The sequence below is a fragment of the Bombus flavifrons genome, chromosome 12 (genome assembly GCF_040668555.2).
Source record: "Bombus flavifrons isolate JBK064 chromosome 12, iyBomFlav1_principal, whole genome shotgun sequence".
Classification (NCBI taxonomy): domain Eukaryota; kingdom Metazoa; phylum Arthropoda; class Insecta; order Hymenoptera; family Apidae; genus Bombus; species Bombus flavifrons.
Window position 1 is genome coordinate 3,295,772 of NC_138453.1, and position 12,341 is coordinate 3,308,112.

The window sequence follows — 12,341 nt, forward strand, 5'->3', positions numbered from 1 at the left end:
CCCTAAGTATGACAACAATATGACGAAAATAAATAAATATATGTAATCATATCCCTGTCGCGATAAAAGTAAACATTAATATATACGTGCATGAATAAATACATGTTTGTAGTCGTGTTTAAATTGCGAAGGTAAAACATCTGGTACCAGTCATCTCGAATGGGTTAGCAATTTTAGTGTTAGAGATTAATAAAGAATTCTTTTCTCCTTTTTTCAATTTCATTTCCAATTTCCAATTTTCATATTTCAAATAACCTTTTGCCCCGAATGTTCATCTTAAAAATGGCGTTTCCACACATGGAAATTACGCTGCCTTAATAATGATATTTAGTCGATAAATATAATATTGGTCACATAATTCTCGCGTGGACTATGCCACGCGTATATCTATCAGAACCACGATGCATCTCACGGATGACTGATTATTCGTCCTGACTTCTAGCTACCCATTAGCAACGCGTTTCACGCCTTTCGCATGGAAAAAACGACAGCCAGGCAACGCGATTCTGTAGTTAAGGTATCTCTTAATGACTACCGCTAATTGTCCAATGGACGACGCCCATAAACGCTATTTAATGGGAATTCGTTGCAGGTATCCGCGACACTGATTAGTAGGTTTGATTTATCGTTGCTTCAAAGCGAAGGTGCGCTGCGATTACAGGTAAATCGTTGTGCAATCGCGGCGGCGGACTTATTCGCTGATAATTTATCGCGTGAAATATGATGTTGTGTTATATCAATGATATTTCGAGGAGATTTGTCGAAGGTAATTTGTGTTGCTTGTTTTATAGGAAAAGATTAGAATATTCTTATTGGTTTTTGTGTAAAAGTTGGAATATTGTAATTGATTAAGTAAAAATGAAAACCAGAGAAGAGTAACTTTAAAATTCAGTAAAATTATAAATTTGTATAGAAGTACGTAATTTAAAAATTCTATAATCTGCTAACTAATACTGTATTATTTTGGTTTGAAGTTAAATATATATGTAGGTATTTTTGCTAGTCTCTCGAATATTTCGAAAATATTGGTGTTATCATCCCCCGTGGAATAATAATAAAAGACATCTTTTATTTATTTATGTATTTGTTTAAGATCATACCTACCTTGCCGTTATTAGCGTTAGTACCACAATGACCATATACATAATAAACAATATGTATTAGATAATAGACATTATACATACCTTAATACATAATAACTTATCAATATATAATACATACATTATGCATAATAACTTAACAGTACCTATAACAATACAGCAACGTATTATGAGAAAAACCGATTTTTACGTAGTTTTTGATTATTAAGAGCTAAATGAATCTCATGTAGAGGATAAAATTTGCATAACACGTGATAATTAAGGATCAAAGGCGAGAATGAATGGATAGCCAATCATACCTTTGCTTTTTTATAAAACAGCCGTATTTTATACAAGACCAGTGAAAAATTAAGTTTAGTAACATAAATTACTAATTTTTGTATAAGCATTATTTTTCAACATGTTTGTTTCTTTTTCAGTATCACCGCAGAACCCACAGATACCAAAATGTCTGTTCACGAATCGCGGAACATTGTACAATCTTGGCAAAAACGTCCCATTTGAAGCAACATCGAGATTCGTTCCACTGGTTCACGCGTTCACGATCGAACGACTCGTAAACGTCTCAAATCGTCGATTTCACATTTGAGGAAGCATGAAGTTTCTTCGGTTGTCGGCGAAGGCGGAGGACGATGGCGGGTAACGGAGGAGTAAGAAATGAAATAGCGGAGAAAGAAAGGGGTCGTTCGCGGTTTTACGATCGAACGAGCTCGACTCCAGAAAATCTCTGATATAGAACTGTTTGCGAACGATGGGTAGAGCAAGAGTACCAAACCGCAATCTCCGGTTCCCACCGGTGGAGCCGGCGTTATTAATTACGAAATATTTAGCGTTAAATTTTGTGGAACGACCGCGGTGCCTTCTTTTTAAATCGTTGTGACCTTAAGAATTTCAGGGTGAAATCAGTGACCACAAACGCTCGCTACAGACACGATTCTTCGGTGTTCTTCCTTTTTCAAGGTTTTTTCAACGATAGAGCTACGTAGTGCAATATGTACGTACGTACATATAAAGTATCAAATTATTGGGAAAATTCGTATAAATTCAAGACAAATTTTAAGTTCTATTAAATTGTTTTTCGAGAAACTTTGTATTTTTTCAACAATGAATACCTTCAAGTAAATTTCCCTTGAATTTCTTCAAATCCTTAAAATATTCAATTTAATATTATATTAAATTCTTTTTTCAGGAACTTTTTATTCCCTTTAGCAATGAATATCAAGTAGATTTTGTTTGAATTTCTTCAAATCGTTAAAGTGTCTATTAGATTTCTCATAATTAAAAGAATTTTATGAAAATAAGCGATAGTGTGACTATGTTGCATCCAATGAATAGAGCTAACCCCAATCCAATCGGGTCTTTTTCTTTCTTCTTGGAAGGCACCTGATGACGATTAGCGTGGGTGTTACATGAAGTTATATTAATGACCATTAAAACGTGATAACCACGTGTATGCACACGTGACTCGCGATATCGAGTTCATACTCGCATCAATTACGGTGTTCGAGACTTAGGGCTATGTTCTCGATTCTATAACAGCGATAAGAACGTATCATAGAGCCTGGACTACCTCAAATGAGAATTCGTTCCGAATTGCTTCGTTTCGTTTGTGAGTTTCCACAAAAACTGGGTGCCCCCTCCCATTAAAAGTTGCGAACGATCCCGGTTTAATGAGATACCGAGTCGTTAATAGCTGCTTTAATTGGGTTGTTAATTTTCGGAGATGAATTCATAGGGGAAAAATGCAAAAGGCTAATAGCGCTGAGTAGGAGGAGCCCCATGGATTAAATGGGCTATTTTCGGACCCTTTGGTCTTAACCTGCAGAGGAAAAAAGGAGAGAGAGAGAGAGAGAAAGAGAGAGAGGAAGAGAGACTTGGACCACTTTTTTATCCAGCCGAGCGATCGAATGTCCCGCTGCGTCTGAACTAGGAAACCTCCTCTCTTTTCTTTCGTAGATCCTTAGCCTCCATTTTTGATTATTCGATATTTTAATGAGGTTGATAATGTTCCATAATGGTGATAGATTTTTTATCCTGGATTAGGAAATCTCTCTGCTCATTGTTTCGTATCAATATCTTCCTTATTCTTCTCATTCCATTTTCGATTATTGGGAATTTTAATAAGTTCGATAATGTTCCTATAACGGTGATGAATTTTTTATCCTGATCTGGGAAACCTGCCTTTTCTCTTTTCGTAATTATATCCTCTTTATTTCTCAGTTTCTGTTATTCAGTTATTTTAATAAATTGATAATATTCTGTAATTGTGGTGAATTTTTTATTTTGAATAAATGAAAAATTCTTGTAGTATTTTAATGCGCAATGCGTAAAGGCTGGGAACTTTAAGAAACTCGAAGAGTGGAGACTTGATGCTTGACACACTCGTAATCGTCTCAAAACCAAATTTTTCTTCCCACATTTAAGATTCTCGTCATTTTTAACTCCTATTAACGCCGCACCACATCCATTTCAATCATCCCCACGAATTCACATAATATCGATCACATTATCTATCCTACACGCGTGGCAGGTGCAATGATGGAGGATCAATTTCGGTTCTAATCGCGCGGCAACGCCTTCCTCTTTACACAATTCTTCAAAAGCGTCCCTAGAAACGAGGAACCTGGTCATCCATTCATCATGGACCGCCCGTTTTCGGGCACCTGCATTGTCTTAGATTCTCGTAGTTTCCATTGTCTCGGCGTTCCGGTTACGCACGATCGGCTTTGGTTAAGATCGGCCTCGTTAAATAGCGTTTCAGCGCCGATTACCCGAGTCTTGTAACTTCTGTTCCGCCACCCCGACGAATCGTAAAAGGAGAAAGGGAAAAAAAGAAGCGTTAGTTTCACAGACGAAAGCGACCGACACACGGCTGCTTTTTCTCTCTATTGTCTTATTTTCACGCTTGATTACGCGGCCCACCTCGACTTACGAACGTTCTTTGTTTCGCGCGGATCGTGGAACAATGAGGCTTAATTAGAAAACGTCTTGACTCGTGAGATTTCTCGACCAACGGAGATCGGGATACGTGGCTGTTAATTGGGACAAGGTTCTCGGAAGTGTGATATTTCGCCAGATTTTCGTCCTGTGATCTGTAGGTACTGTGGGTGGTATGGTATCAAGTGCATGGATTGCTAATTGTAAGTAGACTGCGGATGTTTATGCACTTTTGAGAGATTTGAGGGTGCGAAGATTTGACTTCGTTCAACTCCAAATTAATACAAGCAACTGTCATTTATTTTACTAAAACATACGCAAGATATTAAATATCAAAGTCGAGAATAAAATATGTTAACATCAGACTTTCTTTTCTGTTACATAACTACTTTATTTTTGTTTATTTTTTTTTTTTTGTTTTTCTCTTTTTTTTTATCCTCGTGACCTCCAATCTAATTATAGATAGAGCAATCGCTAATGCCACTCCCCTGATAATTGTGCTTTGATCTCGTTTATTATTAATCATAGCAATGGGTTTTCGCCTGTTATCTTAATAATTGATCATAAATTAAATTGATACTTCGAGCTCCTTTTTCAAACGACTACAATTTGAAAAATTACTATGTCCAGATTTTTATCGTCACATAAACTTTTAAATGAATTTAGAACAGAATTATTTCTAGGAAATTGTCTCTTTACCCTCTCATATAGATACATCACCTCTTCTCCGTCCCTTCAACGATTTAATTCTCGTCACACATAACAATTCAATCAAAAGTGAATTAAATCCCGTCCGAGATAAAAACGAGAGCTCTCTGAAGGAGCTTAGCACACAGAGAAAGCGACGCGTCAGTGCGAATAAAGAAGCCTGCAGGCCATCGGAACCGAAGCTGGACGCATCGATCATTCCTTTCGCATCGAAGGAAAGAAAAAACAGCCTAGAGAGGGCAGGCGAATAATTAAATTTCGTCGAGAAGCCTGGGCGAGAAGGGGATGATGGAGGGGGAGGGATAAATTTATGCGACCTCCCCCAGGACGTGCCACCCTCATTAACGATATTCATTGGCGGTTCCGTGCCGATAATTCAGCCATTCATCAAGCCGATCTAACGACCCGTTCGGTTCTTGCGCCAGGCGAAATCGATTAAAGTGATCGACTGCGGGCGTCTTCTCTGTATAGAAAATGAAAGGGAAGAGAGATCCGCAGGGGTGACCGCGTTCGATTTCGTGAGCGTGCGCCTACCAACTAATTCTCGAGACAATGCATCACCGTGTTCGGACAGAACACCTCATCAGAGAGCTTCGTGTTAATGAGCGCCATGGAGAAATATGATCTTACTTTTTTTGTTGGATCGCGAGCGACTCCTCGAGAACGGATTTTTAAGTTCCGCTTTATCGAACCTGTCCAAGGGATGCAGAAGAAAGATTCTTTTTCTTTTGCAATTTGTTCCTTCCTTTTCCATTTTTTCAACGTTCGTTCAAGATTTTGAAAAAAGTGAAAGAAACGATTGATTTATATTTTAGCATTTTTGTCCTATTAGGATATGATTGGGATAGTCATTCCATTAGTTCGGTATCGATAAAAACCGATGTGACATTCTTCTCGTGAAAATATCCACGTATTGGTTAAGAGATTGAAAAAAGAAAAACTTAGAGTACGAAGAGTGTGATAGAACTATTCGAAAGAAATACAGTGACTACAAAAGGTATTTGTACGTGCCATTATTTTTCAATGAAGTATTCTTTCATCGTCTTCTATATTTCACTACGATAGTATCGAATTTTTCTAGTCTTACGGAAGTACTATTAATGATACGAAATTTAATAGATTAACCTGGGTCTAGTTGGTATTAAATGAAATAATAAATACAATGGTGTGCAAATAATTTTTGCAGTCACTGTATTTTGAGTTCACATGGTTAAGTCTCCTTTTTAATTTTTTCGGAAAGATATGCTACGGAGATGCACATAAGACTATCCACTGTTCGATTGAGATCAACTAGTTGATACTTGATCGTCACAGTGTGTACGTCGTATATTCTATTCTTCCATGTTTTCTAACATTTTATATTATAAATACACTTTTATATTCGAATAGCGGATGTGTATGAATAAAACCAAGCTATAAAAAGAAACAACTCAACAAAAATTTCAAAATGTAAGACAATACACAATAATTTATTATAGCGTTGTAAGTACATGCTTTAATGTGTTCAACCTTCATGCATGAATTTAGATGTAAGTGACCAAAGAAATCCTTGAAATTTCCATTTACAACCATAATGTTCGCATCTAAAAAGTCTTGTTATTTTAATCACTGTAATAAGTCCACTATTAAAGTTGATTCACTCAAAAAGTTGATGGATCCAAAAAATTCCATCAACTGGTGGTATCACCAAAATGCCAAACAGCATCGTCCGAAAAACTTGATGCACAACCGCTTCCCTATCAACATTTACGGTTCAAAGCTTAGCTTAACGACCGTCCAAAAGAACGAGCTCCCTTTTCTCTCTCCCCAGGGGCAGATAAGGATGTTGGCCAAGGCACCAGGCGATCGATCAAACCGACGCGACAGGACGCGCGGAGATTATACTCGTTAGATTCGTCAGTTTCGGTGGCATTTTTCTCGCCGGTTTCACGAAGAATCGACGGTTCGTCTCTATCGACCCTATACATCCGGTTCTCGAACAGGCAGGTGAATCGCAGTCAGTAGTAGTTGCACACGTTCTTCAAAAAGAAAAGGGGGTTTATGGTGCTCAGCACGGGTTTTCGAGTTGCACGAGTGGCCAGAGCTATCTCAACGGGGGGGGCGGCTGGCACCCCGTCGCGTTGGTCCCTTCCTAAATCGCTTTGATTATACCCCGAGATCCTCTGTTTTAAAAGTCTCGGATAATTAGCAGTCTCTGGCTGGGCCTGGCTATTTAATTGCTCTATTTAATTTGACCGTTGATCCTGGAGCAACGATTGGCGCCTCTATCCTAACTATACACCTTATAAAAGCAACCTTGGCTCGCTGTAATTTAATTAAGGCCCGGATGCAAATGAATATTATAATTGGACGATATTTTACGAGCGATACCACGTGATAGCCCACCCGGACCGTAATTATCGAACGGGACTCGATCTTCGTTTCGCGCGATACCCGTTTCCTTCGACCCGTTGGTCGATTTCTCCCCACGATTTGTAATAATATTTGGCCGCGCGCTCATGATTAATGCGATATGTACCGCAGCTTGAAATTAATGCCAGCGTCGCGAGGAACGTCGATGATCGCGGCGACGGTAACGAATTGAAATTCGTCACGCGAAGTCCCGTGACTTCTCGCAGCGGGGTGGTCGAAAGGGGAACACTGTGAGCTCTCCACGCGCCTTCAGGAGTCCTGTGCAGGAATTTATATCCCAAACGCGACGACCCGAGAGACACACCCTCGAATTTCCATTTCTAGGGCCACGAGCCTCGTTTTCGTAAAGCTGCAGGATGTTCGTTCTTAGCTTGTTCCAGAGAAAAATTGAACGGACCACAGGATTGATCATGAATTTTGTTTCGTGAATTGAAAGAATGAATTTGTAGGGCCAGCGTGTACCTTCTTTTTGACAAATGACGGAGAGCTCGATCATTTTTCTCGGAGCCCGAAGGTATCGGTATTTTGACGCAGATGTTAGGTGGATTTGAAGAATCTCGAGGGAGGACTTATCCGTTGCATGAGTAATTAAGTAGGATTTGATTATTCGTTCAAATTAGATGCTATTCTGTAAACTTTCGTGTTTTGTGTTCGATCGAAGTTGAATATTTCTTGCAATAATATGTAGGAATTTTGCTTTTCATTTTTCAAGAAACTGACAACGCTCTTGACGGAAGATAAAGAAAAGTAATTCAAATAACTTACAAGATTATAAAGAACGTGCTTCTTATTTCGAAGCAAAACTGTATATGTATATCACAATTATACAATCTCCAATTATATCATTCTGCGAACATATTTGCAATCTTGTAAAAATACCTGTGAATATCATAAGCTTCTAAATTTTAATTGAAAAATATCTTATTCTTATTTAATTTTATGTAAGTATTCCTCTGAATTTCTTTCGGACTACCATCGGTGTTTAAAGAAAAGATTCCGCTGTCACGTAAAATGGAATGTTGTTGAATTCTAACATAGGCCCATACATCCTTCCTCGTTATGCGATTCTAACGTCGCGGTTGTGTGCCTAAAAAGGCGTGCCTAAACAATGAAGTTTATGGGCTAAGGCCTGCGGGAGCGGCCATTAAAACAATCGACAGTCGCGCTTACAAGGGATGCAAATGTTGGCGCGAGCACAATGGCGTTTCGGGAGAGGCTGTGGCAGTAAATACCAGTATAATTGCCAGTCTCAAAAGTTAAGGCAGTTTTAAGAGGCCCCGCGGCCCTGTTTTCGCGTTCCCTTATATGCGTGCTGCAACGCAGACACGTGTGCAGCCTTAGAATTTTTGAACGAAGGCGCAGTCGGAGTCCTTTCATTTTGTTACAACTAAAACATTTATAGTGCTATACCTTCTCTTTTAATACTAATATCATCGTTAAGAGTGCGATTAAAAGATCTTTTAGAAAATAAATTAATCCTTGTTATTAGTCCTTCTATGGATTCCTCTGCTTCTTGAAGTTTCTACACGTTTTAGATCTTTTAAATGTTTCAGGATTTCCAAAGATCATCGGATTTTTCAAAATTGTTTCACATTTTTTAAGTTTCTTAAATTATTTAGAATTTTAGATTTTTTAGATTGTTGGGTTCCTTAGATTTTTTTTTGGATCTTAGTTGTTTCAGATTTTACTAGATTATTTTTTATAAACTCATTTCTTGATTGTTTCTCAATGTTTTAAAGATGTTCCAAGAAGAACTATTTTCCAAGTTATTTTAAGTTTCTAAGAGTTGCACGTATTTAACAAGATTGTTGTTTTTCGCAATATAACGTCTTATCATAGCTACGCTTCTTCAAAAACCAATTTGCCACCAATAATTTGCCAAAACCTATATATCAAATTATACCAGCGGATCTTACCAAGCTAAGAAAGTTACCTTCCTTAAGAATATTTATTTCTTTTCTCATTCTTGTCTGGCTGAAACGTACTGATCGCTATGGTAAGTTTGCATTTGTAAGAAAACGATGACGGCATGTGTTGCACGGAGTCGTGCCGACGATGGGTTGGTAGAGAAACGAGAAAAAAAGTGCAGTCACGAATCCAAAGCAAATTATGCGACGCTCATGCGCAACGCCACGCCCGCCAAATGGCCAATTCGTGTTTGCAGATTGCCTCTATCTCGGCACCCTGTCGTGGTCCAAGATTGCAGTTTCCTCTTTCCTTTAAAACGGCCGAACAGAAACGAGAGCGGGTCGCCATTGTGACGCGTGCACGCTCGATAAGCATTCCACTTGCAAAAATTATACCGAATTTCGATGAATTCGTTGCTTTTATATCGTTTTTATAAATATCGTTTGCCAGAGAAAACAGTGCAGTACTTTTAGCTCGATCGATAATTAACACGCGATTCTTTCCAAATATCGAAGAATCACGTCTGTTCGAATAATAAATGAATATTCGATGAGATACTTTCATATTTTAAATCAGATAACTAAAAATCGCTGTCACGAATGTATTATTGCTTTATTCTTAATTTAATTGAGAAGCTTTTAGAATTTTAGCATTTTATTTTAGCTGTATTCAAGTCTCATGTCGAATTTTTTGTTCTTTGATAGGTTTGAAAAGATATTTATGGTTTATTATACCTTTCTTGTTTTCAGTGAAGAGATAATGTTTCTAAAGATAAGTTCTTCAATGTTGAATTTCTTAGAGAAGATCGTCCGATTGTAAGAAAAGACGAAGGTTTACGAGGATCTATCATCGATGCATGCGAAAGCAAGTGCATCGAGCACGTTTTAAGTCGTCAATCATTTAGTGCTCATTAAAGTGAATTATCTTACGACACGAAACTCGATATTTTCCATAGTTTATGGATTTCAACATCGTACCATCTCAAAACTTCGGATCCATTATTCTCTAGAAGTATCTATTCTCCAAAAATAACCGTTATAATGCGTAAAATGGGATCAAGACAATATAATGGAGGAATCAAGATTTTTAGTCCCTTTCTATCATAACAAACCAAAGAACAATTCAGAACAAACAATCTTGAAAATAATCATTATTTTATCGGTATATAAGAATAGTTTTACAAAATAATTTAAATACGCTATATGAACATTATTTCTTTTACGTATGCCGGACTTAAAAGAAGGGTATTACGATAGAGGGTGATTTTTCTGAATGTTAAACTCCAAACTCTCGTTTGAAAAAGTTTTCAACAAGTTTGATTTAGTAATCGCTTGCGAGACGTAGAAATCTATTATAAAATAAAGTGAATTAGTATGTATGCCAATATATATGAAGTACCTGCGATTGTTTACATATTTCGCAGCGTTAATTATTAAAGAACGCAGAGCATTCGTCGTGAGACGTCCGTATGGTTGCTCCACGAATCATAACACGCAATAAATTTTAGCGTCGTTTCGTTCGTATTTGCCACTTTTTCACGTTCGTTGCGTCCAATGACCGTCATATTGGACTAGCGAGTGTAAATTTTCGAACATGCTAATGCTCATGACTTCTACTGTCTTTTCTCTCACAAATCAGTCGTTTTTTTTTCTTTTTCTATCGTAAAATTTGTACGTAAGATACGTTTACACGTTATTTTTTCATGGTTCGGTTTCTCGACGCGAGACCACGTATCGAGAGTTTCATCGGGATGGACGCGATCGTATTCGAAGAAGACATGGCGCCGATTTAACGTCAGTTAAGATTAAGTCGAGTAGGTACCACTGAAGGTGCGCCGCATTAAGTATTCTCCGGTTGAAGTGGTTCGCCTTCTCTGCTGTGCCTCTGTAATCTGCATCGACGCAACGCGCGACGCCTCAATGTACAGCACGAGCCAAATGTGGAGCGAACGATGCGAGTAGGTACTTACAATCCTCGATATTCCATTTCAGATTGTTCCGCGGTATTGATATCATTCGTGATTGTAACAATCCTTTATTCTTCGTAGTTTTGTAACATGTGCTACAATTTTCTACAGAGCAAGCCTTTTTATTATTATTATTTTATTTAATTGGGCGAATCAAACACTATAATAGCTATATTTGATAACTATTTATATACATAAATAAAATTACAAGGAACCCTTAATGGACATTTTAAATTGGGAATAATCTTTACTATTGTATGATTTTAATGCTGGAATTATTAAATTTCTCAAGATTATAACTTACATAATCCTTACTTTTACAATCATTAGAAATTATATTAATATTCACTTTACAATATATTAATATTTTACACGATTATACAGAAGCTAGAAAAAATATTTGTACATATCCTTACTTTCTAAGAAAGCGTTTTTTTTATCAGGTTTACGTTCCATTTTCATAATATGAAATTTTCATAATCGCATAATAGCATTACTAGATAATACAAAATTTAATGTGCTTAGACCTAGTTAATTAGTATATAAGCGCTATGGTAAATACAATGGTATGCAAATATTTTTTGTAGTAACTGTATGTATTGTTTTTATTATTTATTATTATCATACCACTTTAACTACAAATAGATATGTACATATATATTAATACTTGATAATTCTGATGTTAAGTGTATAAGTTTGTTAGATTGCATTGAACAAAAATATCCTAATTGTTAGTAATTCTGTAATGCTACGGAATATGAACCACGACATAATTTCATATATTAAACAATTCACAAGAGCACGTGAGTACGAAAATACGAATAGGTATACGATGGCGAGTTTCCTGGAAATACTTCGCGACATAAACACGTCAAGATTTCTGAGAATCCGAGTAGCTTACAAATTTCTGCGCGGAATTTGTTAAATATGATCATCGTGCTAAAGTTGTTTCTGTATTCCATTTAGTACGCTCTGCTTTTTGAAATTTTTTATTCTATGCTTCGCCTCACGGGTGTGCCGATTCTGATGAATTCTAATTATTAAATTAAAATGGAATTCTTTTTTTCTTTATTCATTTGTTTAATGTCGCATCGAGTTATTAACTATTAAAGACTAGAAATAGAATCTTATTTACGTATATTTATAACTTGTTGAAATTTCATTAGCATTGTAACGAGGTAAGACTATGACGATTATAATGGTAAAATTTGAAATCAAGCCGAAAATGTACACAGAAAATACGAGACACTTATTGCGAAAATACACACAGTGAAAAGTTAATGCACAGCATGAATAATAGTTTTAAATGT

General features: G+C 36.9%; 1 protein-coding gene across 1 annotated transcript in view; it reads left to right on the forward strand.

Annotated features, from left to right (window-relative positions):
* Window positions 1–2,068, forward strand: part of LOC138185488 (uncharacterized) — a 184,970-nt gene extending 182,902 nt beyond the window's left edge. Inside the window, exon 4 of the mRNA XM_069124469.1 lies at window positions 1,520–2,068. Coding sequence (XP_068980570.1) covers window positions 1,520–1,689 — 170 coding nt within the window. The 3' untranslated portion in view covers window positions 1,690–2,068. The remainder of the gene's footprint in view (window positions 1–1,519) is intronic.
* The last annotated feature ends 10,273 nt before the right edge of the window (window positions 2,069–12,341 follow it).